Source organism: Acanthopagrus latus, chromosome 12 (assembly GCF_904848185.1).
Source record: "Acanthopagrus latus isolate v.2019 chromosome 12, fAcaLat1.1, whole genome shotgun sequence".
In the NCBI taxonomy this organism is placed as follows: Eukaryota; Metazoa; Chordata; class Actinopteri; order Spariformes; family Sparidae; genus Acanthopagrus; species Acanthopagrus latus.
In genome coordinates, this window is record NC_051050.1 from 25989066 (window position 1) to 26016214 (window position 27149).

Sequence of the window (27149 nt, forward strand, 5' to 3'; positions counted from 1 at the left end):
CTTTACACTGCACTGCTCCCACTGGATCACTTCATGGCTTTGCAGTTTTATATTAATAATACAAATGTAATTTATGATTTATTAGGCTGTTGTGGATAAAGACGTTTATTGATCCGTTGGTCAAACCCCGTCCAGCAGAATGAAATGTGATAAAAGCAGCTCCATCTGATGCTGATACGGTTGTAAAAGTTGCATGCAGGACTTTAACTTGTTAAGTATTTGGACACTGTGGTGTTGAGTACTGAGCTCTTTCACATCCTGCAAAACAAAAGTAGAATAAATAAGAGAAATTAATTAAGAAACAAAAAAAATAGCAATAGAGTGAAAATACTTCCAACGTTACTTAAGTAAAGTTAAATAAGTTGCCTACTATTATAATGTTATATATTATATTAATCTTCATGTAACCAGAGTGCAGCTGAGAATAATGACTCAGTGTAGTAAAGAAGATCAATATTCCCTCCAAATCATCATGATAGGTTTATACTACTACTACTACTACTACTACTACTACTAATAATAATAATAATAATAATAATAATAATAATAATAATAATAATGGTCTTTTAAGTCACTGCCGTTGTTTTGTGTGAGTGATGAAACATATCCTGACTTTTGTTTCTCTGTTTCTACCAAACTCCATTCTCAAATTTAGCAATTTAAAGTTGCCTTGCTGTCTGCTGGAAGTGCTGCTTATTCAGATAATAGCTAAACTCGAACTGTTTTGGTTTTTGGTTTTTTTGCACAGTTTAGAAAAAATAGAAAATGAAACCACATTCTGAAAAGTGTGTCACTTTATATAATCTGCCTGGTATCAGGTTTGTTACACATTTTACAGCTGAATGAACCCTGCTGATATAAAGAGCTGCTGGTTACTTCAGATAAATGAAGTCTTTATTAAATCTAATATTTCTACATGGAAACAACACAAGGAGCTGGACAGAACCAGAACCAGAACCAGAATTCCTTTCTTTGTTTGCCACAGCAGCCAAAGGACATTAATATTACACAAAATAATAACAATAGTAAAAAATAAACAATATAATTAACAGGTAAGAAATAGAATGGACTAGTATAAACATATAAACGTAACGTTGTACAACAGTAACATGTCATTATAAACAGGACCACAGCGCCGCCCTGTGGACATTCAGCCAAACTGCAGCACCGTTAATACATTTAAATCCAGATTATTCAGACATTTTCCGTTTTATTTGTCTTTGTACAGAATAAACACCTTCACATTATTAAAGAGGAATATTGTTTTCATTAAATTGAATTTGTTTTGTAAGTTTTCTCTCTTGAGACCAATGATTAATCCTTATGTATAATTTATGAATGGACAATAATTTAATTAGCATAATTAAAAACAGTTGCTTTGATTCAAACCTCCTGCAGTGACCTGACTGATCCAGTGTGTTAACAACACGTGTTATTAACCCAAATTAACATAAACACTCATAAACACAAACATGGATTTAAATGTTCAGATTTCATTTTAAATCGCAGTTAATTCCAACGAGCCAACAGAAGCAGTTAAACATTCTCCATTAATAACAGAACAACAGTGTCAGTTCTTAAGGACTGATTATGAATCTCTTTACTTGGAGTGATTATCAGTGTTGTCTGTGAGGTTTGACATGAGGCTGATTACTGTGTCCAGTAGGTGGCGCTATGGATCCGACACAGATTTGATCCATAGATGTATTCAGGTGGAATCTCTCTACCTGTGAGCACCTTGGTGGAGTTCTAAGGACTTCCTGCTTCATGGCGAAGCATCAGAATGGACCATACTGCCACGGCCAGCAGGTGTAACGGAGGTGAAAGATTTAGGTAACTTTTCTTCTTCCAGGTGAGAGGATGATACCGAGTCAATGTGACGTCTGTGGTGTCTGTAGGAGGTCGTTACAGTACGAGGAGGGAAATGGTGCCAATTGGTGGCAAAATCTCAACTGTGAATCAAAATGGCCGACTTCCTGTTGGACTGACAGTATGGGTCCAACAGGGTTTGTTGTGTGTTTGTCTGTGCTGCACCTGAGGGCCGTTTGGTATCAAATTAAAGGATTCACGAGTTTGAACCTGCGAGCCAAATGTGGAAAAGTTCTCTAAACAGTGTCGGAAAAAAAGAAAACCAGCTGACACGATTGAAGATGACCGTTTCCTGGCTGTATCAACGAGATCTGTCAGTCCTGTGACCTTTGTCCTCACGTGACCTGGCGTTAGGGGGCGCTGTGGAGTCCTCTGGCCACGCCCACAACCAATGATGTCATCAGTTTGAACTGAGAGAAAGAACCGGTCTGGCTGTGTCAGTGCTCGGCCCTGATGATGATGATAATGTTGATGATTTGACGTTTTGAGGGTCTTCAGAGCTGGTTGTAGCTGTTGTCATAGCAACAGGTCCACACACCTTTAACCTGCTGAGGTGTCAGGATGTTCCAGGGTTAACCGCCAACAGGAAGTCATGTTGTACATTCAGTTGTTAGTCTGGCATCAGGTTTGTCTCAGTCTTTATATTTGTGACTTTCAACACGAGGACGGACAGATTACGTGATCGTTACCGACTGTTTGTGTCTACAGCTGTTTTTCATGGAGGACACAAAATGACTCAACTCTTCTTCTCTGTCCTATTTTAAGACTGAGCTCTATAAAAGAATAAAAGTGTGAATCAGAGGAGCGTCCTCCCTCCGTCTGCAAATAGAAACACTTTAAAAGGTTTTGATCAGCAGCAGCAGTTGTCGGCTCTCAGGAGAACCCGACTTTTACCAACATCCTGCCCATGTAAGGGGAACTCCGCTGGGCCCCGGGGGTCCTGCTTCAGTCCAGACCCGTCCCTGAAGACCCGGGTCCATTCACACTGTCATCACGTCTCCTCTGCACCGCAGACAGCTGCTGTATTTAAACCAGCTGCTCTCAGATCAGCAGCATCACAGAGGAGCAGCACGCGATGGTACGTCCTCCTTCACTCTCATCGGGTTTATATCAGATCTGTGATTACAGAGACTATTTTAAATTAGGCCATTAACTTAAAGGTGCATTCTGTTTGTAATGTAACAATTTTAATCACTATAATATTAATGATGTAATGATACAAACTGTTTCCATCAGTGAGTAAATGAGCTGCTCTCAGAGGAGCATCTAGAAAGCTAGAGAGGTGGCAGGGTCCGCCACATATAGACACAGTCAGACTCCTTTCAGGTCAGTTTGTTACTTCAGTTTATTCAGACATGAAAACAAAGAAAGTCGGTAACATTTCTACTGACTGCCCCTTTAACATCTGCTGGAGGTGACAGATTTAGTCTTCAGCTGCTGATTTCAGAAACGTTAACGATGTTAGAATCACGATGAATTATCCTCAGCTGACAGTTACTATTAGTTGTGTGAGTAGCAGGTTAACGGGTCGTTTCAGCCCGACTGGACCAGGATTCAGAACTTCTCCCAGTTTGTCTTCATGGATTGTCTTGAAAAGAAATGTTGTAAAAAAAACATATTTTAAATTCATGGGACCTTTTAAAATCATGTAGCGATAAGAAGATTAATAGAGAACAAGATGACATCATCTCGTTACAACAGATCGAGTGTTTACTAAATGTTTCCGTCGGTTGTTGCAGGCGAGCAGAAAGACGAAGAAGAAGGAGGGAGGAGCCAAACGAGCCCAGAGAGCGTCGTCCAACGTGTTCTCCATGTTCGAACAGACTCAGATCCAAGAGTTCAAAGAGGTAAAGTCCTCACTCAGACCGCCTTTCACTTCAAGTCTTTATCTCACGTGTGTCTGTCGTTTGAATCCAGGCCTTCACGCTCATCGACCAGAACCGGGACGGCTTCATCGATAAAGAGGATCTCAAGGACACATACGCTTCTCTGGGTCTGTAGCTGTGATCACAGATAAACTCAGTGAGAAGGCTCTTTTTGGCGGGCGTGATGTGGACAGGTGTGCTGTCTCCCCAGGTAAACTGGACGTGAAGGACAGAGAGCTGGAGGACATGCTGAGAGAAGCCACAGGCCCCATCAACTTCACCATGTTCCTCAACCTGTTCGGAGAAAAGCTGCACGGTGAGAAGTTCTCGAGCGCAGCGTAGAAACCTGACGACAGCAGAGAGACAGACGGACTGAACCAGCATCAGTCCTGCTGCAGATGATAGTTAACATAATGTCTTCAGCACCAGACTCCCTTAACAAATGTGTCAGTTTAGTGAGTTGTTGAGTTGGAGACACTTTATAAACTGTGTGAAACTCTGTCTCTGACTCATTCTGCATTATTTGGACCTTCTTGTTGATTCAGCAGATGTTGAGCATCATCTACATTAATGATCTTGTGATGTAAAGCTGAACAGTGAAGAGCTGAAATCATCAGACGTGTGCAGCGATGAAGAGGCGGTGACCTTCCTCACGTCTGATTTCCCTCAGCAGGAGATGGAATCAGTCCATGTTTTACTTCTTCATGGTCCTGTTTGTCTGTCTGCTGTGTGCAGGTACTGACCCGGAGGACACCATCTTAAACGCCTTCAAAATGTTTGATCCTGACGCACAAGGCTTCATTCACAAAGACGAGTACGTTCTCAGCGTGTCGTCAGTTTACAGATGTCGCTGTTGCTGCTCAGAGAAAATTAATTCTTGTCCTGGTTTTTCTTTTTCAGATTACAGAAACTACTGATGACACAAGCAGACAAGTTCTCACCTGAGGAGGTGCAGAACCGACCCGGTTCATTTCACTTTCATTTCCATCTGAGTTGTTTAAAATACTCGAGTAAAAGTAAAGATATCAAGTGCAAGTGATGAAGTACTTTGACTCTTTCAGTGCAGAAACTCAAAATCTCAGAGCTGAATTTTTGTCTAACATGTAAAAACACACAGGAGAGATTTATTTCTTCACTTTGTCTCTCAGTGTTTGAGTCTTAAAAGTCTGAATTACTGATGTTTAATCATTTCTATCTGTAGAGTCGAGGATTCCTCCTGAATCGACTGAAACATTCAGCTCAGTTCTTCTTTCAACTTCTGACACTTATGTGTGGAAAAGTGTTCAAACTCACAGTACTCAGCTCTTTAACAGTAACTCAGCAGTACTCTGATGATGTCACCGTCCTGTTAGAAGTAAAGGTTTAGCATCATTATAAATATACTTGCTTCTTTATTCTAGAATACAACAGTTTTATCACTTCATCCCTTTAAAAACTGTCATTTATAACTTTTTTAAAAAAGGTCCATGAAAAGAAAATACTTTAAATAGTTAATTCTTTATTTATGAACACTGATCGATCAGTCAGTCATTAATCAGAGCAGAGTTTAGTGTTGGAGTGTTGAAGTGATTCTTCTGTCGGGCTTCAGTGTTTCTGCAGCTGCAGTTACATCGACAGCTCCTGTCACTGATCAGCAGTATTGATGATGACTGATTGGATTTCAGGTGAAGCAGATGTTCCAGTCGTCCAACATCGACGCCGCAGGACACCTGGACTATAAATCTCTGTGTTACATCATCACTCACGGGGAGGAGCAGGAGGAATAAACCCGACAGACACCTGATCAGACGAGTCATCGATCGTCTCCGCTTCAAATAAAGATCAACAGAAAAAACCTGAGTTGGAATTTATTGATTGATCAGTTCCACCTCATCTACATGAAGGTGTTCTTGTTCCCCTCAGGATGAACTGTGATCGCTTTATTGATCCTCATCAGGTCGACGTGCTCACTTCCTGTAGAACTGATGACATCAGAGCTGAAATCAATCTGTCACATGAGGTCCTGATCCTCCCCCGTACTGATGTGAGTCCACCGGTCCATGTAGGATTTAATGGACTCAACAGTCAGATTTGGTCCCAAGTTTCACCACGTTTGTGTCGTCAAATAAAAAAAAAATAATTATTTCCACAGCACAGCATCATTTCTATAAATAAGAAACTCCAGCATCTTTATAAAGTACGTAAGAAAACAAACAGCATCAAAAACCTAAACCAGCCTCATCAGTTCAAGTGTGTGTGTCTCTGTGTGTGTGTCTGTCTGCGTGTGTGTTTGTCTCTGTGTGTGTGCGTGCGTGTGTGTGTGTGGTCACACGCAGCCTGCAGCTCGAGCGTCTGTGAGGACGAAGAAGGCGAGCGAGTACGCAGGAAGCTGCAGATGTTGAGTCGGAGGCAGACGGAGGCCTTTCAGGTCAGGAAGAGTTTTATCATCCACCATCTTCAGCACGACTCCGTTCAGTCTGACGGACCTGCAGGAGGAAACACAGTCGCTCACCATCAGTATTACTGATCACATGATGGCAGATCTTCTCTCACCTGATCTGATTTTAAGACGAGAGAAGTTAATGAAATGAGACGCTCAGAGCGAGGACCGTCAGCTGACCACTCGTACGTTGGTCATTATGTCTTTGAATCTGCTGCTGATTGAATTTACAGACAAACAACAGAACGCTTCATAACTCAACGAGCCAAAACACTTTCTGTCTGCATTTATTCTCTGTGAATTGACTTGAATCTCTCTGGTTTGATGTTCAGTCCTGGAGGAGAGGAGGACTGAAGAGTTGGGATTCTTTATTTGGGTGAACTGTTCCTTTAAACTCAGGTTCCCTGTATGACAGGTCTGAGTTTGTTTCTGGGAGGAGACACACTGAGGTGTAGATTAATCAAAGACAGTGAAGGTGGACGTCTCCTGTCCTACAACTCCCATAATGCAACATTTGTCTCCACACCCAAGCTGAGAGAACCCAGGTGGCATCACTTTGATCTCTGACTTTATAAAGACGCAGCTGTAACCAGGAGCCGGAACCGTCGCAGCTCCTTCAACAAACACAGACTGACAGAAACACGAGGAACCTGATGAGATTAAACACATGGAACATGAACTACACGTGTTCTCCTCTCCTGCTCTTTGGCTTCCTTGAAAACCCTTTCACATTAAGAGCGTGTGACAGAACGTGACCTTTCCCATGACTGGAGGAGCGGTTCAGGCTAACTCGCTGATAAATGGGTGTATTGAGCGGCACCTGGAGTAGAGGCCGTCCTCCCCCGGCTGCTCCGACTCAAGAACAAAAGCCTCCACTGTGCCGGAGGAGACGAGGGCATGAATGGAGATCCTGGCTGGTTTCTTACTGAGGTTCATCGACATCAGCGTGACGGCGCCGCTCCTGTACCTGCAGACACAGACGGGGCGAGTCAGTGCACGATGTTGGTTACAGAGTAATGAAGGTGAGGTTGAAGCAGGAGAACCTGTTCCTGTTGGCACAGTGCAGATACAGCCGGACTCTTTTACTGCGAGCGACGCTGGAAGACGCTTCCACTTTCAAAACCTCTGGACCCACGAGTGTCTTGTAGAGAAGAGACAACCAGTAATCCTGAGAGGAGAGAGGTGGAGATGATCCGATCAGACTTTAATTCACATAAATGTTTCTGTCATTCATCTGGAGGTGTGCTGGTGTCACCGGATGATTCATTCTCTCTTTTTTGTTTTCTGCCTCGTTAGCTGCTGTTCGTTCACCAGCTGATCTCTAACAGCTGTTTGCCGTCATGTTATCCAGCTAACCTGATGGAGCTGATAACTCGTGTCGACAGCTGGTTCTGATGTCCAGAAGGTGTTCAGAGTTGAGAGTAAAACTGCTGAGTCTGCAGGATAGTTCACTTGTTATGTTTTCATTATATTTCCGTCTCGACGAGAAGCTTCAGTTTGAACTTCTTCTAAACTGACTGTTGAATTAATCACACGTCTTCTTTACAGATCATCTTACTTCATAATATTTCATAATATTCATCTGTAATGAAGAAAAATAAGGTACATTCACTGACAGTTGCTGACTCTGACATAAGCCGATGAACCTGAACGCAACACAGGATGAAGTCACAAACTGGTGCCACTCGATTGGAACATGAAGAGTTATAAATGAGTCTCACAGGAAGAGGATCCAGGTTGTCGTCCAGCAGGTGATAACTGCCAGAACCGATGAACACCTGCCTCATCACCACGTCCAGGCCCAGTCGGGCTGCCAGGCCCAGTTTATCCAGCCACCTGCAGACAGCACGCGTCCACACACCTGAGTTAGTGACAGTGTTAAACTCTGTCCAGGTGATTCTCTGATCTATGACAAGACCAGTTCAGAACACTTTGCTTTTATTTTGAAAAGCACACTCGGCCGTGGCCGTGAGCAGCAGGATGGTTGTGAGGTCAGTCATGAAACCGGGGCTGCTGGGTAATCAGTGAACTCAATTAACCAAGCGTGCAGTTCTCCTGAGAGGTGACCCAGTGTCCCGGCTCTCAGTGAACCGGTTCTGCTTGTCTTGTTCAGACTCACATGAATCCTGCGACGAACGTGTCCGACAGTCCGAGCGCTCCTCCTCCGTAGGCCGAGCTCGTCTCTCCGAGCCACACCGGCTTCCCCGGAGACGCCAGCTTCACCTTCTGACCCGGGAGACAGAAACATCCACGTTAACATGCAGACGTGTCACACGCACCCGTCCACCTGCAGAGCTCGTCTTCACCTCCAGAACTTCACCCGTCTTTAAGGCCAGAGTGTCCAGAACCTCCGGATCCAGGAAATCCTCCAGGGACGTGTCTCTGCCGTTCACATAGTAACTAGGAGACGAGAGGACACGAGGATTAATGAACACAACGTATCAACCTTACACCTTCACACTTCCTGTCAGCTGATCAATAAATACTCTTGGATTTTAACCATCAGAAGTTTCTGTTCTGCCCCTGTTCTGTTGCTCAGAAACCCATTCAGAAGCCTCCCACTTTATTTAAAGGTTTCCATCTTCACCTGTAAAGATGATCAATAATTCTGATATTGATCTGATCACCTGGTGTTCAGAGACTCTCTTGTATTAACTTATTGTGCTGAGGTTCAAAATCAAAGGTCAATAAAAAGATGAGTCTTGTTGTACTGATGTGAACTGGATCCACTGACTCAGGGTCAGTTTATAGGTGCTGACAGAAGTGGACTCACTGGTGCCAGGTGCAGGCGTCCACCGCCTGGGCTCCGCTCTGCAGGAACCTGCAGCAACACACAGACAGAATCACTGCACGAGCAGAACAATCCAACTGGACTCATCTGTCTCGGTGCATCAGCAGCAGTCAGACACTCACGACACCGTTTCTACCAGAAACAAATAAGTTCTACTGGACTGTAAATGTGTTCAGTGGATCATCAATTATCCTCTTTGATCGTTCATGAGGTCGACGTCATTTCTGCCGTTAGACATTAGCTGAGATTTGTGTACAGATCCAGATGTTCTGGAGGAACCTGGAGTCTCATCAGGTTCTGTTCTGATCCGACAGGAGCAGAACTCAGAGATGACTTTGTAAGTCGTGGTGTTAAAAAGGTCATTTCTGCAGCAGTGATCCAGAACTGACCTCCAGGTTCTGTTCTGCTGACTGGAGCTGGAGGGGAACTGGACTTTACTTCATGAATGAACCATCGACATCATAACGATGGTCGAGCTGTTTTTAGACATTTTAAATAAGGAGTTCTTTTCTCATCTGCGATACTTTTTAAACTTTTTATGTGATTTAATGCAGAAAAAGAATCTTGAGTTGATTAATAATTATGACTTTCTCAGTGAAAATGACTTTCAGAGCACTGATGTCATTTTAGACTATAAAGTTTCATGTTAAACTGTAAAATGTGCATCACTTTTTATATGTTGGTATTTGATGGATCAGTGTAAATAACGCTGATGTATTAACACTTTTAACACTGTATCAACTAGAAATTGAGTTTCTTTCAGGTTCTGATTTGTTCAAGAACTGATGAAGGAACAGTTTCATTATTCAGATGTTTCTAATTTTGATGAACGTCCAGCTGAGGAAACATTTGATGCGACTGTAGAAACTCTGTCAGCGAGTCTCTCACCCCTCCAGGATGTCGACTCTGTGGTCTCGCGGCTGACCGACGTCCGGCCCGAACAGCCCGGCGTCGCGGTACAGTTTGGATTCTGACATCATCTCTCTGAGACGGGTGAAATCCTGTCCGAGCTGATATCCATCCACTCGAATCCCCGCCTTCTTCTCGTAGCTGTTGGGCTCTGAGAACAAACACACGACATCACGTTCAGCTCCACACAGACGTCCAATCAAACGCTCTCTGTGTGTCACTTCCTGTCTGACTGGATCAGAAAACCAACAAACGTCTTCGAGGCAGATTAAGAACGTGAGATAACTTCCTGAACAGCTCACATGAAAAACACGGAAGTGAAACTCAGACCTCAGATAAAGAGACCACAGAGTTTCAATATAACTGTAACTTCCCTCCAATAATGAGCGAGGAGGAGAAAATATGACACCACACGGAGTGTTTAGAGTGAACTCAGCTTCTTCTTCACACAGTTCCTCTGCAGGTTAATATCAGTGTGCAGATAAACAGAAACGAGTCACTGTTTCTACTGTTTGGTAGAAAATAACCTTCCTGTCACGTCAGCAGGCTCAAACATCTCAGTGGATCCTCTGAGAGAAGTCTGCTGATCAATCAAACAGTAATAGAATGATACAGGAACAACAGGAGAGGCTCACCACAGCACCAAACGTGGATTCATCCGCTGCTGAAAATAGTCCCAGACTAATACTCCACTTCATTACAGAACCTGTTCAGCCTGCCAGCAGATCAGCTCAGCTGATGTTCGTTTGTTGGGAGCATTAATTTGGAGAGATGTGTTGTTTTTTCTAGATTGATATGAATATAAATGCAAACACTCAGTCATGTACCGTTGCCGAGCTCCCAGGACATCCGGTACTGTTTGGACTCACAGTACTGCAGCAGCGAGCGGGCGTTGCTGCTGTTCCAGGTGTTGTCGGCGGTTCTGAGGAGAGCGTTCAGCCCGAAGATCAGATCCATCCCCGAGCAGCTGCTGAAGGAGTGCAGCAGGTCCACAGTGGACTCTGTGACGGGAGGACAGCAGTCATCACACCCAGCAGATGATATCAGACCGGGCTGCACAGCAAGCACACAGGAAGTGAGAACCACATCGTCACAACTGTTCTGGGCCCGATTTGTAATATCAATACGCAGAAGAGAGGAAAGTGTTGAGAGCAGAAACATCTCTCTGAACCTGCAGCATCAGCAGCCCGTCTGCCTCCGAATCATCGTCTCCTTCTTGTAAATTCAGCATTAAGTTTAATACACAAAGCCGACTATCAACCAAAACATCACCAGACTCCCTTAACAAATCAGCTAATTTAAGGAGTTATTTTGTAGCATAACACTTTGTAAACATCATGAATCTCTGTGTCTGACAGATTCTGACTCATTGTGTCCTTCTTGTAAATTCAGCATTAAATGTTTCAGCTGAAGTTGTTTGTCTCCTTGTAAAAAGTGTCAGTTTGTGGCAGCATGTCTGTACCAGCCTGTCTGCTTCTGTGTCTAAAGTGCTAAAGTCTTACCTGCCAACATTGATCAGCTGTTTGAACACACTGTTTACACTGATTTCACCATTTACACTCCATTTATGAAAGAAGAAACATGTTATTGATCTAAACATGTCACATGTTACAAAGACACTAAACAGGAACAATATAGGCGACTTCTTTGTCCCCGTGGAGAAAGTCCCCAGACTCCCTTAACAAATGTGTCAGTTTAGTGAGTTGTTGAGTTGGAGACACTTTATAAACTCTGTGAAACTCTGTCTCTGACTCATTCTGCAGTATTTGGACCTTCTTGTTAATTCAGCAAATGTTGTACATGAACTTCTTTCTGTCTTTGAGTAGAAACATTCTGAACAGGCTCAACATGAACCTCCTGATCGACGCTGTCAAAGGCAGCAGGAAGTAAAGGAAGGAAACAAAACATTTTGGGTCGGTGTTGATCCAAATGTCTGATTCGGTGTCGTGGTTACATCTGACACCAGACTGGAGCTCTTTCTGTGACCCGTGTGAGAAACTCAGTGGTACCTGTGAACTTGACTCGTCTGTACTTCCTCTGCAGATCTTCTCTCAGCAGGATCAGCTTCTGTTGAGTCCAGTCGGCCTTCAGCTTCTCCTCCAGCCACGAGGGCAGGTCCAGTTCACCACAGGACGGTTCTGACAGCAACATGAAGTCAGTCAGGAATGATTCACCTCTCGCTCACTTCTTCTTAAAGACAGTTTTATAACTAACTTTAGTGAGTTTGAACATTTTCATTTCAGCTGATTTACTTTAAATGTATATTTTCCTGAACAACAGATTCCTTCAACAGTCTGATGATGTGTTTCCACAGTGCAGATGTGTTTAGCTTCATGTTGACACACAATAATAATTGATTTCTGTCTGTTTTACAGAACATACATTAAACTGCAGAGAGTTTACTGCAGTTAAGTTTCTGTAAATGAAACGATGGTCGTCAGGCTGTTTGTGTACTTTTGTTTCCAGTATTTTTCTGAGGAAGTTTCAAGGTTGGTCAACACTTCCTGAGAGCCAACAGAACAAGTATGAACACGTCTGGCCTGATGACGTGACGTCTGCCAGGGAGGAAGTAGACTTCTACAGAAATCCCCGTCCAGCACAAAGAAATCAGAGCAGCTGACTGTCTGAGTTTACCTGCAGCGACACCTGAGACGGGCCGAGGCCTCCGAGGGACGAACACCATGAAGTCTTGTCTCGTCCCTCCGAACCTCAGGAAGGCCGGAGAGAGCGCTCTCGCCAGAGTTCTGACCTTTGGAGCGCTGCAGGAGACAGAAGGCTGGATTTATTGATCCTGACTGTCAGGCAGATCTGATCAGACTGAAACCAACAAGTTACCAATCGAATCATTTCACTTGTTCATTGATTAGTTTTTCATCTGGACTCAGTGAGTCTGATCTGCAAAAACAACATGACGGCGAGTTAAAGTCACTTTTTAAAAAATGTGAGGAGGAAGATGAAAACAACAACACATGGAACACAAACACGTCACACGGCGGCCATGTTGGATTTAAAGTAAATATATGAAACATGTTTAAGTTGTGTCGTCATAGCAACACTCAGACATCAAAGGCTCTGGTGAAGAAAACTAAACGTTACATGACGTCAGTGGAAAGTAACTACGAACATTTAGTTTCTGCTTCTTTTTAAACTTGTTGACTAGTTACTTCACAGATTACATCAGAAGTAGATTTTTACGGGACACACGTGTAAATATATGTATCAGTTACTTTTACTCACTTTTGGTACTTACATTAATTTAATAAATACGTTCAGACTTCTACAGTACTTTCACTTCTACAAAGTAATGTTTGAACAACTTTCGTTACTTTTCCTGAGTCTGACTGCTGGTGGACGGTCAGAACCGGTCGGTCCGGAGCTGAGAGGGTCCGACAGACCGAGCTGCTCCTGTGGGAGGTTCGTGTCGAACTGGACTCACCTCAGCAGGTACATGAACTTCTCCTCTGAAGCCAGACTGGCGTCGATGGTGACGGACAGAAAGCGTCGGTCCACCCGGCGGATCACCGCGGACAGGTCCGCCATCACCGCCGCGTCCAGACGCTCCGAAGAGTTCTGGTTCTGGAGCCTAATGTGGACCCCGTGAGTCTGAGACCAGAGGACACACAGAAGCACCGACACCGACACACACTTCATGTCTGCTGCCGACACACACACACACACACACGCGCCACACTTCCTGCAGCGCTTCCTCCTGCTCAGCTTCACATGATCACACCGGAGCCGGAACATCTCCGGGACCGTCCGGAACACACCGGCACCGAGACGAGTCACACGGTGATGGAGAGGAAGAACAGAGATACTGTGATAAAATGCGACAATATAGAAATAATCTATGAAAGTTAAAGTCACATTCAGTCACATCTGAGATCATTTTCTCACATTTAAAATTAAAATATATATAAAAGTTCCCTGTGTCACGTGACCTGCAGGCTGCTGGACAACAACAGAATTTATTTATTACATTTATTTATTTTATTTACATATGTTCATAAAAACATGGAGTTTTGTCTCATGTAATCAGTAGAAGATATTAAATGTCACATCAATTAAAATAGCCGCGTTATATATAAACAGTTCAATGTCAGAAATCAAACATAAAATTTATTTACTTTTATTTATAAATAACAATAAATACAAATCACACTAACATCAGCTTCACAGTTAGCAACACAGCAGATCCACGATCAGTTAGCAGCTGATCTGAACTGTGAACTTCATGTCACACTGATCAGAGTCCAGGTCAGCAGATCTGTGAGGCGGGTCAGTTCTCCAGAATCCAGCTGTGAGTCGGAGGCTCATAAATAATTCAAGTCGAGTCGTTGCTGTTCATTATTTTAATCAGATTTACATTCAAACAAATTAAGTATTAAAAAAACACAAAGTTTACAAGGAGAATAAAACTCCTCTGGAATAAATAAACTCAGGTCAGTTGTTGGGTTTTCACAGGAGCGGGCAGATCCAACGGAACCATCAGCAGCTCGTCCACTTCCTCCTGCAGAGCTGCAGCTTTTTCATTCAGCAGCATCTGGAACACAGAGACGCTCGTCAGAGATCGAGATGTCAGCTGACGAGGAGCCGACAGGTGAACACTCACCTTAGCGGAGGCCACGATCTGATCCGCTTGTTTCTTGTACAGGTTTTCTATCGTCTTGGACAGAACCGCAGGGTCGGCGTTGGCCAGGTGAGTCAGCGTTTTGTAGCCGGCGTTGTAAAGCTGCTTCGCTCGTGACTAGAAGACAAAAACAACCTGGATATCATCAACTGTGGAAACATCATGAAGTTCTGTTCTTCTATCTGTTAAGTACAAATCTTTGATAATCATGTCGTGCGGCCGGTTCTGTTCCAGGTCACCACAGCTGAGAGGAGGTCGTGTGGGTCGGGCAGCGCCTGGTGACGCCTCGGCCCGCTCAGTCGTCTCCTGGATCCAAACACTCTACATATGTTTTATGTTCTGTCAATGAAACCTGTAAACTGTTCATGTGACATCATCTCCTCGTCCATCTTTATCTCCCGTTTCAACGTTTCTTCTCTCCACATGTGAAGTAACAGAGGATGTTGTTCAGTGTACCGGTTCTGAAGCCCACTGGGGAACCAGCAAGACCAGCTTGTGTTCTGGTGCTGGTCTATGCTGTGTTTTCCAGCAGGATTTCCACCAACTCAACACAAAAACACAACAAGAAAAGCAGAAAATCTTCATGTGTGAGAAGCTTCAAGCAGCAGATGTAATATAAAAACAGTCTGTGGTCGGTTCTCTGTTGACAGACTCACTGATGAAGCTGATGAAATGTGTCGGACACGTGTGATCAGCACTGACCTCCATCACTCCGGCCACCTCCATCAGAGGGATGAGTTCAGCCTTCACACAGTAGCTCAGCCGCCGCGTCAGCTCCGTCAGCAGAGCTTTGAAGGGCCAGAACTCCTCCAGCTCCTGATCACACACAGCAGCAACAACCAGTGATCAACTGCAGCACACCTGAGAGCAGCGTCAGCAGCGTCAGGTGACATCAGGTGATACCTCAGTGAAGTGCAGCACGCAGGAGCAGAAGGCCGAGGACGAGCTGAGCAGAGTCTGGATGAAGCCTCGGCTCAGCTGGAACTTGTCGGCCACGATCCACAGGTTGGTCTCCTTCAGTAGAGTGAACAGCACCAGAGCCAAATACATCCGCCTCACCACCTCCATGTTCACGCTCTGAAACACAACCAGACACGGCGAGGGTCAACAGGGCGAGGGCCAACAGGGCGAGGGTCAACAGGGCGAGGGCCAACAGGGCGAGGGCCAACAGGGCGAGGGTCAACAGGGCGAGGGCCAACAGGGCGAGGGTCAACACGGAGAGGGCCAACAGGGCGAGGGTCAACACGGAGAGGGCCAACAGGGCGAGGGTCAACACGGCGAGGGCCAACAGGGCGAGGGCCAACAGGGCGAGGGTCACCATGGCGAGGGCCAACAGGGCGAGGGCCAACAGGGCGAGGGTCAACAGGGCGAGGGCCAACAGGGCGAGGGCCAACACGGCGAGGGCCAACAGGGCGAGGGCCAACAGGGCGAGGGTCAACACGGAGAGGGCCAACAGGGCGAGGGTCAACACGGAGAGGGCCAACAGGGCGAGGGTCAACACGGAGAGGGCCAACAGGGCGAGGGTCAACACGGCGAGGGCCAACAGGGCGAGGGCCAACAGGGCGAGGGCCAACAGGGCGAGGGTCAACAGGGCGAGGGCCAACACGGCGAGGGCCAACAGGGCGAGGGCCAACAGGGCGAGGGCCAACAGGGAGAGGGCCAACAGGGCGAGGGCCAACAGGGAGAGGGCCAACAGGGCGAGGGCCAACACGGCGAGGGCCAACAGGGCGAGGGCCAACAGGGCGAGGGTCAACAGGGCGAGGGCCAACACGGCGAGGGCCAACAGGGCGAGGGTCAACGCGGCGAGGGATTGAGGAACACGTGTGACAGTCTCGTACCTTTTTCACCGTCTGTCCTGCAGCTTTTCTTGCAACAAAACTCTCGGGCACTCCGACGGCGGCTGACATCTTCTGCTCTGCAGCCGACAGCAGCGTGAACTGTAACACCACAACAGACGTCAGCTGGTCACAACTGAGCGGAGAAAACTTCATGATATGTCACGGCGAGTGCGTACCTGTCTGAAGAACAACATCCAGTCAGGATTACACTGTGAGATCATGTCGTACGGTGTGACCAGGTAGACCAGGTGGAGGCAGCTGTTGAGCAGCAGACCGTCCAGACCTTTGGACAGGTCGCTGTAGAGGAGGTCACTGTAGGTCAGATCCACTGAGCCTGTGGACCAAAGATCAAGTATGAATCCAAATCCAACAGAGTCGTGGCCGTCCCTGACAACAACAGTGATTTACCTTTATACGTAGCTTTTCCCAGCTTGGTGACCTGCAGAGTGTGACAGTCTGCAGCCACAGTGACGAGATCTTTGTCCTTCAGGAGGCCGACGCAGCGCTGCACCACCTCCCACAGACTCTGCTCCACACACAGCTGCGCCTGCTGGACGTACAGCAGCGTCCCACACAGGAACTCTCTGATCTGATCCAGAGACGTGGTGATCTGCAACACACACACACACACACACACACACACACACACACCTGGTTCATGTCTGTCTGCACAGCTGGAAACACCTGGAGACGACATGTGACGACGTGTGGGAGTTACATTTAATCCGATGAGAGACAGGAGGAGACTCAGGAGCCCTTTTCCATCATCATGCATCAGGTTGCTGTAACAGTTTTCCATCGGAGCGCACACGAGTGATTTAACCTGAAATACAAAACAGACATCAGGTCAAAACAGAGAGATGTAAAATAATATTAGATAATCTTGCTCTGCAAACAAACCCGTCCATCACGGAGACAAACAGACTCCATGTTTCTACTCAAAGACAGAAAGAAGTTCATGTAGAACATTTGCTGAATGAACAAGAAGGTCCAAATAATGCAGAATGAGTCAGAGACAGAGTTTATAAAGTGTCTCCAACTCAACAACTCACTAAACTGACACATTTGTTCAGGGAGTCTGGTGACGAGGTGTTACTAGTTTAGTTGAAACAGACATTAGCAGGTTCAGAGAACAATCATGTAATTCTCAGGACACACTGTGGACAGACAGTCTGCTGTGTGTCCACAGGTGTCTGGACTCTCTCCTACGTCTCCTCTCTGAGTCCCTCTCACCATATTTCTGTCCTTGTCCTGCAGGATGAGGATGCTCTCTCCCTCGGTGTCGATGCCGGCTCGACCGGCCCGTCCCACCATCTGCTTGTACTGGCTCCTCTTCAGGAAGTCTGTGGCCACGTAGGGCGAGCGCAGGATCACTCTGAGGGTCAACATCCCCGAAATAAAGTCAGTGTGCCGTCATGTCATGTAGCCAAAGCATCAGTGAGGGGGAAGATTTATCATTTACTATCATGATAAAACTCCTGTTCAAGTGGTTCTGATTTAAAACTACTGACTGAAGTCATCAGTGATCTGTGACTCACCTGCGGGCAGGTAGGTTGATGCCTGCAGCCAGCGTGGAGGTGCAGGTGAGGAGACAGAGGACCCCGTTGGAGTAGGCCTCCTCCACCAGTTTCCTCTCCTCAGTGGTCAGTCCACTGTGGTGGTAGGCCAGGCCGTAGGGGACGGTCCTCCTGAGGACCGGACACACCGAGCCGTTCCCGCTGTCCTTCAGCTCTCTGAGGAGGACGACCTTCTCCTCCCGCCGGTGCTGCAGGAAGTCCCTGCAAGAGTCCAGAGAGTCAGACGAGTCGACCGGCAGAGCGGAACGCGACGCACGGCGGCTTCACCTACTCTTTCAGGCATCTGCAGATCATTCCTGCCACGTTCTCGCAGTTCTTCTTGGTGGGGCAGAACACCAGACACGAATGTGTCGGAATGACTTCAGTCACCAGAGCGATGATGTGATCCGGGTCCAACTTCTGCATCGAGCTCGAGTACTGAGGGGACAAAGAGCAGAGACACGTTGTCAAAGTTAGAATCATTTAACTCTCAGGTTTGTTATCAGCTCCGTCTCCTCCGTCTCAGCTTAGTTTTTGGTTTAACACAACTGTCCCGCAGTGAACTCATCCTGCAGGACGAACTGTCCTCTGTGCCTCCATGTCGATGTGTTTGAGCACAGTGACATCAGGTGTTTGTTCGTGTCTGAGCAGGTTTTGTTGTGATATTTGATGACTGTATGAAGAGTTGTGAGAACTGGTCACAGTTCTGGTTCTAACATGCCTCCTGTGGACCTCCAACACCTCCTGCTCCTCTCTCTTCTCTCAGCAGTCAAACACACTGAGAATATCAAACTTACTTTAAAGTTGAGAAGACGTGAGAATCTGAAACCGTCCTCTTCCTTCGGGTCCACTTCATAGATGGTGTCCTTCAGTTTAACGTACTCCTTCAGCTGGACCTGAACACACCACAGTTTTACGACAGCTCACAGTGGCAGATGGTTCAACATACGAGCAGAATAAACTGATCAGACTTCTGAACAGCTCAACATCACGTACTGGTCTGAAGTCGCTGGTGTAGTTTTCAGCCTTTAAAAACATCTGCAGGTCTCTGATGTTTCCCAGAGTGGCGCTCATCCCAATAATCTGCGTCGTCTCTATGGAGAAACAAACATTTTCATCTTTAGGTGAACTGTTCCTTTAAGAGTCGGACAGAACAGCTGAGACTGAGCGAGGACTCACTGCTCATGTAGAGAACTTTAGCCAGAGTCATCTCAATAACAGCTCCTCTGCTGCCGTCGCCCAACATGTGGAGCTGCAGACAGAAGACAAACGCTGACATCATCATCCTGCAGCGCTACGTCACCTTCAACACAGCGCTGATCCGACTGTACCTCGTCCACCACCACCAGCCCCAGGTGATCCATCCTGCCGGTCTCTATCAGAGAGTTGACGAGGCTGTGGGCTTTCTCTATCGTAGCAACGTAAAGTGACGTCTTGTTTCTGCTCTTCACAGGAGGAAACTTGCCCTTACTGCCTGCGTACTCCTCCACCATGAAGTCCAGCTCCAGGCCGAAGCTCGCTAACCCGCGGACCTGCAGAACAACCAGGCAGCCGTTAACGAAAGAAAGGTTCCCACACCTCCACCTCACTGTGAGCTCCATCTTTACACAGATGACAACGGATTCATATACATTTTATAATAACATCAGGTTCATGTTGTCACACAGGTGGAATAAATCACTGGTGTAACAAACCCATCAGACATCTGAAGCACCTGTCCACCTGTCACAGTATCAGTCATCTGTGATCATCTGTCATCAAAGTGCTGCATGCTGAATGTAACCTTACACATCATAACAACAACAGTTATAATTATCATTTAAGAATAAACTGCAGCACATATCTAAATTCAGATGTTACAATCTAAACTGAAAAACGTGACTCGGTCGATCACAGATTAAAGGATTCATAAAAAGTCCAATTAAAGAGATCAGAACACTTTAATCTGGTGGTCAGAACACTTGTTGGTTCTGTGTTCGGGTCTCTTTAAGGTTTCGTACCTTCTCCTGCACCAGTGAGATGTACGGCAAGATGAACAGACAGTCTTTCTTCCTGCACAGCAGCTCTCTGAGGACGAGGATCTCTGCCACCAGAGTTTTTCCTCCGCTGGTGGGAAGAGAGTAGATGAGATTCTTCCTCCGCTGAACACAGTCCAGGTTCAGACACGTCTGCTGCCAGTCTGAGCAGAGAAACCAAAGAGATCAAGTCTGAGGTCACATCCAGGAGGTATTAAGGTAAAACTAGGTACTCTCTCAGCCAGCAACTGGTTAGCTTAGCTTAGCATAAAGAAGGTGGAAACTGTTAGCGTGGCTCTGTCCAGACGTGACAAATACCTGCAGCTCGTCTGTTAGAAAAAAAGAAAGGTGTGCATTAAAATGTTTGCCATTTGTTTCCAGTCTTTATGCTAAGCTAAGCTAAGCTATGCTAAGCTAAGCAGCTGCTGGCTGTAGCTTCATATTTGCTGTCACCACCATCCATCTGAACATCCAACACTCAGTAAGAAAGAGAAGAAGCATTTTCAAACTCTATTACAACAAAATGTGGCACTGAAACGTGTTATTAGCTTTATGATTCATTAACAAAAAACTCGGCAATGTTTTAAAAATCAATTCATAATATTTCTAAGGAAGAAATTTGCTCATTCCAGCTGAAGCGTGATTATTTGATGCTTTTATCACTGTGAACTGAATCTCTTCGGGGTTTTGATGGATATAATAAGAGATCTGAAGATGATGCATTAAACTGTAGTGACATTTTTAAACAAATCAATTGGTGGATTAATGGGAAAGAAACCTGAATTGTTCATTACAATAATTCACTCTAATGCTCTAAAAGAAATATCACAAAATAGTGAAAATAACCATAAAAGCTCCCTTTAATACACAGTGATGTTTCATCCGACCACTGAATGATCTCAGGAACATTTTGTAAGCAGTGGAATCACAAGTGCAGCTGCGTGATGGAGAGAATAAAACAGCGAGCAGACTGTGTGTGTGTGTGTGTGTGTGTGTGTGTGTGTGTGTGTGTGTGTGTGTGTGGGACCTTTGCTGAGTGTTTTACAGACGGACACTCAGCAGGTGTCCATGTTACAAAAGCTGGAACGTGATAATTCAAAAGATGACGACAGAACAGCACGTCACCATATAACGTCTTGATCCCTCTCAGTTTGTACATCAGGTCTTTCACTCTGGAGGGGAGTCCAAAGAACGGCCCGAGGTCGGTGGTCTCGGCAGACACGGTCTCCATGGCCTGCATGGCGACGCCGATCTCCTCGGTGACCACGGCTTCTTTGAGCACGATGCTCCGTGAAACGCTGGCGGGAGCTGCTGCATTACAGACCATCGTCCTCTTCAGCTGGTCCGCCACGCTCCTCCTCGCCTTGGCTGGTCTCTTGGTTTTATCCTCAGAGGTCCCGTCAGTGTCTCTGACCGGTGTGGAGGTTTTATCTCCATCCAGTCTGCTCCTCTTTACATTCTCCTGGACTTGTTCCTGAAACTGACACTGGCTGGGCGGTAAGTCCTCGAAGGCTTCGTCTCCGAGGCCGTCTAAGATGGAGGCCGTGAGGACGTCCTCACGGACGGCGTCTTTCTGCGGCCGCAGAGACGTGAAGTTCGGCGGATCCACAGCTGCCGGCCGGACGTCTCGCTGCCTCTCGGTTTGTTCTGCCTCGTCCAGCTTGGCCAGCAGAGAGCTGTCCTCCAGGATGCTGTCATAGTCCCCGAACAAATCCTCACTGTCACTGCAGAACTGAACACAAACACAACAGCGTCAGTCCACCGGCGACAAGTTCAGTGACTGATCGATCAGTCGACTGACAGAAAATAAAAAACAGTGGAGTCATCAGCTGATAGAAACATGTTGTGTCAGCTGACCATTCAAACTATTTTTTTCATCCACTGCCATGACAGCGTAACAACATGCAGCCCATGTTACCAGGTTTTCATGCTGGACAGCACAGGTCACCTGTATTTCAGCCCGCAGGACGGATACATTTGTCTCCCTTGTGTCCTCGCGGTGGATTTGTCTTATAATAAAACTGATAAAAGACGCATTTAGTCCAAAAACTGCCATAAACACACTATTATATATATACATGGCAGTTTTTGACATGCAACACTGGTACTAAATGTGGTCCAAGGATTTTATTACATGTCCTTTATCAGGTGCATGGAGGTTCATGGTTTCAGCTCTGGAACACAGATGTTGCCTGTCACTCACCTCAGCAGCTTGTATATCAGCCATGATGCTGCTCAGACTCCAGTGTTGGGGACATTGCTGTGACCGGGAGTCTCCTCCTCCTCCTCCTCCTCTCTTCCTGGCAGGTGTCAGGTGAGTCTTCAGGCTCTCCCTCGACCTTTTCCTCGAGGAAACTCTTCTAACTTTGATTTCTGTCCTCTCAGCATTCATGGCTGTAACACCAACCGCCTGCTGCTGCTAACAGGCTCAGCTAGCAAACAGATCATCCTGCAGCTCTGAACACAAACAGCAGCTGATCCTGGTTCATACTTCAGTTAGCGAGCATCACTAGCATCTTCAAGCTAGCTGACGTCACACAGCCTGACAGACGTTAAGTACCTCAGTTAGCTCAATGCTCGTAGTTCAACTCCCGAGTTTTTCCCTGTTGCGAGCTAATTAGCTTCACACACTCTCAAAATTAATCAGACACGCTATTAAAGCGGATGAAGTTATAATAATTTAAGAAAACCTAGTTAGTTGTAACTTCGGTTAGCGTGGAGGCGACAGCAGCTCGAGGAGCTTCACGTTTAAATTTCAAAACTGTCAACAGCATCGTCAGATCAAGAGAACAATCCCGCTACCATTTCCGATCGGTTTGCTGGCTAACTAGCTAGCAGAGCTAACACTTTAATTCCCGGATCTTTTCCTTGTACTTGTTAGTTTATCTGCAATAAACTTCTGATAAGTTACTCAAAATAAAGCCGATAATAATCAGATGAACGTTTTGCTTAATCAGCCAACATAAACGTTATAAAAGTACTCAGCATGATACCGACCGGTGATGATTCAATAAGACGCTGATGTAAAGTCACAAATATAACGTGATCAAACTAATGTGACGTTAAAAATACAATAAGTCCAAATTATTTGCTAATATAAGTAGCAAACGTCTAACGGTAACGTCTTTACTTATACCGGGGGAGGTCCATCTTATATCGTTGTGTCTTCGAAGAGGGTAACACTTATTTATGTCCGTAAAACATTAAGTCTCAAACATTCAAGAGCACTCGCGTCAGAAATTCAAAATCTACGAGAAGAAAAAGGCAAACTCGGCATTTATTTATTATTTGAGAATAAAGCCACATTTAATTTGTTATTTACCCCCAAATAACAAACATTAACGTTAGATGTAGTGGGAAATATTAGTCAGAGGTACCGGAAGTCTTTGTTGACAACATCCGGTCCTGTGTTAGGTCAAAATGTCGGTGCTGAGAGGGTTACAGAGGCTGAAACCTGTTTTATCACTACATGGAAACACAAGTGAGGCTGTAGATATTCTTTAGCATGTGTTTGAATGTGTAATAAAGTTTATTATGTTAAGATTAACTATAGATACTTGTTTTAAGTATAAATTTGAATCATGGTTATCTGGTAAGCTAAGGATAGCTAACATAGCTAATGCTAACGTGCTCCTGCAGGTCTGAGAAGTCTGACAGCCGCTTCAGACGCAGTCAAGCAGAAAGATGACGTGGTAGGTGATAATACTGATTCATCACAGTAATGTCTGTCAGTACTTACACGGCTGACCCGAACATGTTGTATTAATGTCACTTGCTCTTCATCTTAAGCTCGCTAAGATGGAAAACCCGTTCAAAGAACCGCAGAAAGGATGCGTCCTGTGCAACGTCACTGTGGACTTCAAGAACATCCAGGTGAGCGACTGAAGCACCTGAGAGCTGTGACTGGGCTCAGCCTCAGTGCTGCTGGTGGACAATAAGTCCGAATGTATTTCATGAAAGGTAAAATCCAACCCAGTCAGACACACCTGCTCACATCTTGTTATTGTGATGATTATGATCTTGGTACTGTTGCGGAAACATTTGTCAGTTTATTCATCACTTGATGTGAATAAATCACTCCTGAGTATTTGCACCACCTCAGGTCTTTTATCTCTTTGACTAATCCGCAGGTTAATGATCAGATTTGACTAGACGAGGTTAACTCAAGTTAATAACAATCAATTCAAATCAGTTTCAGATCACTTTATTCAATCTCATAACAGAAGCAGTGACTTGTACACACAGTAAACACAGTGAAACATCCTCTACAGACGACCACATGCAGTCAAAGTTCAGAGTCACAAATCAAACAAATGACGAGATTATCAGGTAACAGGAAGCTGCTGAGTCTGTGATGACTTTATGAGTTAAATGTGTCGGATGGTGAAAGCAGTTAAATATTAAGAGATGAATTATATGCTAATTGATTCCTGAGCTCAAAGACACTCAGTCAGAGACAAAGGATGCCAACTGGTATTTTACAGGTGTGAGTTCAGCTGGATGGAGGTCTGGGTCCTGTCGACTGTCACTCAAGTGCAGGATGACAGTTTGAGTCCAAAACCCAGCAGGTGGCACCGCTCAGGTTCATCTGGGGAACCCAGCAAGGCAGAACCGGTTTGACCCGGCAAAATAGTTTTACTTTTGTTGCAAACTGCCCACCTGGTTTCTTAGACAGCTGATCAACGTCACGTCCTCGTTAGTGATGATGAAGATGATGATCCTGCTGGTGATTCTGAGGCTCCGGCTGATGAAGTCATATAACGTCTTCGCTGAAATAAGTGAAGGATGCTTCGTCGAGTTCTTCTTGAGAGAATCTCAGATTAAAGTTTGTTGCGATAATAAACTTGATAAAACAAATTAAAACAGAACTTCGTCCTGGTAGAAACTTAAACTAAAGTTGAAGGACTCAAAAGAAATCGATCGATATGGTGAAAAACATAAAAGTAAGAAGAAATAACGCACAAGCAACTTTCTTAAGAGTGACGTCACGAGGAGACATGACGCGTGAAGTCAAGAGCTGAAAGATTCGTTAATGTTAGTCATTTTAGTTTTATTCTAAAAGTTTTTATTCTATGAGTTCTTTTATTCTTTGCTGCTGTGTAACCTCAACATTTCTCCCGAGGAGGATCGATAAAGGAACGTCTTATCTTAAAGTGAAGTGAAGAGTTTCAAGAAGTGTAAAAGGACAAACGGTGAGCTCAGAGAGAGACACGTCCCTCTGTCGGGTCGCCTCTGGTGTCAGGCCGTCCAGAGGAGCCAACAAGCCTGAGAGACTCACTGAGAAACTAAACCAACAAGAATGCCACCAAGTAGACTGTCTTAAAACACAAATCACACAAATCATTAAATCATTACCAGTCAAAAATAATAGGACTTGGTTCAACACTGTAGTCTGATGCTCTTATAACAGGGAATATACTATAAACACTGACTGATGTGCAGTAATGAGTCAGAGACTTTAACTCTCACCACTGGAGACTGTGGGTCCACAGAATACAGCACAGTGTTGCATATTTCATTTATCTCAGTTATTTTTCATCACACAGAAATGAGAGTATCAGATATCAGAGAAGTAAAACAGGAAATAAAAGTGTATACGTTTTATTTTTATGACGATGAAATTCCCGTAAATATTTCAGAAGCCGGCTGAGTGTTAAATAATGATGAATCCTCTGAGGCGACCTCAGCACTGCAGTCTGATGATTTATCAGACAACATTCGCTGTTGTTGCTCATTACATCAGGTACTAGAACCACATCTGGATCACAGCTGGTCAGTCAGAACCTTTACTCACAGAAAGTATTGAGAGAGAAAGAGATTAAAGCATTTTAAATTGTTCCAGTCTGACAAAATACTTCAGGTTTGACAAATCCATGTGAAAATAATAGAAAAAACATCAACTGAATTGAAATGATATTTTCTCGATTAATTTTACAGGAATAAAACAAAATCTCGTTAACAAGTCGACATCAGAGAAGTTTGACTGTTTTCTTCAAAGTGACTCAAACTGAAAAATAAATGATAAAAATAGGTGTTTAATAGTTGACAGCTAATCAATGAAACGGTGAGTCGCTTCCTCTCTGGCTGCATCACTCACACGGAGCTTCAGCACAACCTGAACGTTACTGATTGTTTCCTGTCGTCTGGCTTCTTCACAGCTGCTCTCACAGTTCATCTCACCGCACACAGGCAGAATTTATGGCCGACACATCACAGGTGAGCAGAAGCTCTGAACTGTTGTGTGTGTGCTGTGTTGTGTGGATAAAAAGATTCATGTCGACTTTTTCTTCTGCAGGCTTGTGTGGAAGAAAACAGAAGGAAGTCTCCAAAGCGATAAAGAAAGCTCACTCGATGGGTACGTTTCCCTCTTTTAAAGAGACGTTTCTTCAGTCAGACCAGATGAACCATATTTCTTGTACAAAATAGCACGTTAATATTTTGAGACATCAGCTGATTGTAGCTCATCAGAGGAATCAGAGCAGAGAGATGTTTGTTTCTGTCTGACATCAGCGTCTCTCCGCCTCCAGGTTTCATGTCGGTGACTCACAAACATCCACAGTTCTTGAAGGATCCGAGCATCTGTGGAATCAAACATCTGGATTAGTGATCATAGTGTTTGTGTTGAATCTGTTTATTAAAGTGTCTCTGCGGAGCTGTTTGCACCTCGTCCACCTGCAGCTCCACTCACCCAGCAATAAAAAGTGTTTCTGTTTCATCACTTCATGAAATAAACAGTTATTTGTGTCGCTGCGTCCTGCAGATGCTCCTGCATGTTAAAGGATGATTGTTATGGTGGGAAATAATAAAAAACTACAATCTTTGAGTGGAGTCGTCTCAGAGCAGCTTCATGTTCACTGCTCATTAGAAACACTAAATTAAGATGGTGAACGTCAACATGTTCACATTTAGCCGACAGCCTCACAGAGCTGCGAGCGTCAGTGTAACAGCGTTTGACAAGACGAGTCCACAGTGTCGCGGTCCTGCTCACAACTAAACACCCGGGCCAGTTAAAGAGAGAATAAAAAGATAGGGTGGAAACTAAGCTTGATGAATGAAATTATATGAAAACAATTATGAGACTAAAAGTAAAAATGATCAGATTAAAAAAATGAATGAATTGATCTTCTGAAGTGAAGCGGTCTGAACCACAGAGCAGCTGAGAAGCTTCTGGCTGAGGTGAAATCAGAACCAGCTGCTGCTGTGGACCCGGAGAGACGAGCTCAGAACTGCTGTCAGCTGCTTCGTATGTGACGTCTC

At 45.1% G+C, this 27149-nt stretch overlaps 5 protein-coding genes and 2 long non-coding RNA genes across 9 annotated transcripts in view; 3 read left to right on the forward strand and 4 right to left on the reverse strand.

Moving 5' to 3' along the window:
- The first annotated feature begins 1147 nt into the window (after positions 1-1147).
- On the forward strand, positions 1148-5850 carry LOC119029716 (myosin light chain 5-like). The gene is made up of 7 exons (XM_037116783.1): positions 1148-2947; positions 3609-3716; positions 3787-3862; positions 3946-4050; positions 4470-4548; positions 4635-4683; positions 5399-5850. Exons 1-7 carry the CDS (start codon positions 2945-2947, stop codon positions 5498-5500), a joined length of 522 nt encoding a protein of 173 aa, XP_036972678.1. The 5' UTR covers positions 1148-2944; the 3' UTR covers positions 5501-5850.
- LOC119029724 lies at positions 3197-3861 on the reverse strand. Its single transcript, XR_005078058.1, has 2 exons — positions 3584-3861; positions 3197-3457 (listed from the first exon to the last, which is right to left on the reverse strand). It is a non-coding gene; the product is annotated as an uncharacterized LOC119029724 (long non-coding RNA).
- Positions 5213-13615, reverse strand: hpse (heparanase). The gene is made up of 12 exons (XM_037116747.1): positions 13290-13615; positions 12488-12612; positions 11863-11991; positions 10681-10854; positions 9833-10004; positions 8927-8974; positions 8460-8553; positions 8273-8379; positions 7875-7989; positions 7197-7321; positions 6974-7120; positions 5213-6199 (listed from the first exon to the last, which is right to left on the reverse strand). Exons 1-12 carry the CDS (start codon positions 13598-13600, stop codon positions 6040-6042), a joined length of 1707 nt encoding a protein of 568 aa, XP_036972642.1. The 5' UTR covers positions 13601-13615; the 3' UTR covers positions 5213-6039.
- On the forward strand, positions 13314-19657 carry LOC119029722. Its single transcript, XR_005078056.1, has 4 exons — positions 13314-13450; positions 14318-14453; positions 19331-19467; positions 19545-19657. It is a non-coding gene; the product is annotated as an uncharacterized LOC119029722 (long non-coding RNA).
- helq (helicase, POLQ like) lies at positions 13953-23267 on the reverse strand. Of its 3 annotated transcripts, XM_037116727.1 has the most exons (19): positions 22096-23267; positions 21018-21624; positions 19878-20056; positions 19209-19409; positions 19057-19129; positions 18874-18971; positions 18675-18773; positions 18170-18315; positions 17860-18099; positions 17555-17696; positions 17040-17144; positions 16730-16931; positions 16498-16655; positions 16322-16420; positions 15387-15560; positions 15140-15299; positions 14836-15027; positions 14466-14600; positions 13953-14396 (listed from the first exon to the last, which is right to left on the reverse strand). In XM_037116727.1, exons 1-18 carry the CDS (start codon positions 22282-22284, stop codon positions 14467-14469), a joined length of 3198 nt encoding a protein of 1065 aa, XP_036972622.1. In that variant the 5' UTR covers positions 22285-23267; the 3' UTR covers positions 13953-14396; position 14466. The 3 variants fall into 3 exon arrangements, with proteins under 3 accessions (XP_036972622.1, XP_036972623.1, XP_036972624.1); XM_037116728.1 differs by lacking the exon at positions 14836-15027 and having other exon boundaries at positions 14188-14396; positions 15186-15299; positions 22096-23119; XM_037116729.1 differs by lacking the exons at positions 14836-15027; positions 15140-15299; positions 15387-15560 and having other exon boundaries at positions 14188-14396; positions 22096-23119.
- mrps18c (mitochondrial ribosomal protein S18C) lies at positions 23265-26715 on the forward strand. The gene is made up of 6 exons (XM_037116785.1): positions 23265-23373; positions 23532-23584; positions 23682-23765; positions 26051-26108; positions 26188-26247; positions 26420-26715. Exons 1-6 carry the CDS (start codon positions 23313-23315, stop codon positions 26494-26496), a joined length of 393 nt encoding a protein of 130 aa, XP_036972680.1. The 5' UTR covers positions 23265-23312; the 3' UTR covers positions 26497-26715.
- dnah10 (dynein axonemal heavy chain 10) overlaps positions 26234-27149 on the reverse strand; it is a 29427-nt gene continuing 28511 nt past the window's right edge. Inside the window, exon 79 of the mRNA XM_037116715.1 lies at positions 26234-26471. The gene's annotated coding sequence lies outside the window, so the exon portion shown is untranslated. The remainder of the gene's footprint in view (positions 26472-27149) is intronic.

Excerpts from the sequence above, each read along its gene's own strand:
- helq (XM_037116727.1), bottom strand. The coding sequence starts at position 22,284 with ATGAATGCTGAGAGGACAGAAATCAAAGTTAGAAGAGTTTCCTCGAGG. Across the intron at positions 16,932-17,039 it reads TGTCTCTCATCGGATTAAAT|ATCACCACGTCTCTGGATCA; the intron begins GTAACTCCCACA and ends TGTGTGTTGCAG. Across the intron at positions 15,561-16,321 it reads CAGGACAGACGGTGAAAAAG|AGCGTGAACATGGAGGTGGT; the intron begins GTACGAGACTGT and ends GTTGTGTTTCAG.
- LOC119029716 (XM_037116783.1), top strand. Across the intron at positions 3,717-3,786 it reads AGATCCAAGAGTTCAAAGAG|GCCTTCACGCTCATCGACCA; the intron begins GTAAAGTCCTCA and ends GTTTGAATCCAG. Across the intron at positions 4,684-5,398 it reads ACAAGTTCTCACCTGAGGAG|GTGAAGCAGATGTTCCAGTC; the intron begins GTGCAGAACCGA and ends ATTGGATTTCAG.
- hpse (XM_037116747.1), bottom strand. The coding sequence starts at position 13,600 with ATGTTCCGGCTCCGGTGTGATCATGTGAAGCTGAGCAGGAGGAAGCGC. Across the intron at positions 8,380-8,459 it reads AGACGGGTGAAGTTCTGGAG|AAGGTGAAGCTGGCGTCTCC; the intron begins GTGAAGACGAGC and ends CTCCCGGGTCAG. Across the intron at positions 7,322-7,874 it reads ACAACCTGGATCCTCTTCCT|GATTACTGGTTGTCTCTTCT; the intron begins GTGAGACTCATT and ends CTCTCCTCTCAG.
- mrps18c (XM_037116785.1), top strand. The coding sequence starts at position 23,313 with ATGTCGGTGCTGAGAGGGTTACAGAGGCTGAAACCTGTTTTATCACTA. Across the intron at positions 26,109-26,187 it reads TTATGGCCGACACATCACAG|GCTTGTGTGGAAGAAAACAG; the intron begins GTGAGCAGAAGC and ends TTTCTTCTGCAG. Across the intron at positions 26,248-26,419 it reads AAAGAAAGCTCACTCGATGG|GTTTCATGTCGGTGACTCAC; the intron begins GTACGTTTCCCT and ends CTCCGCCTCCAG.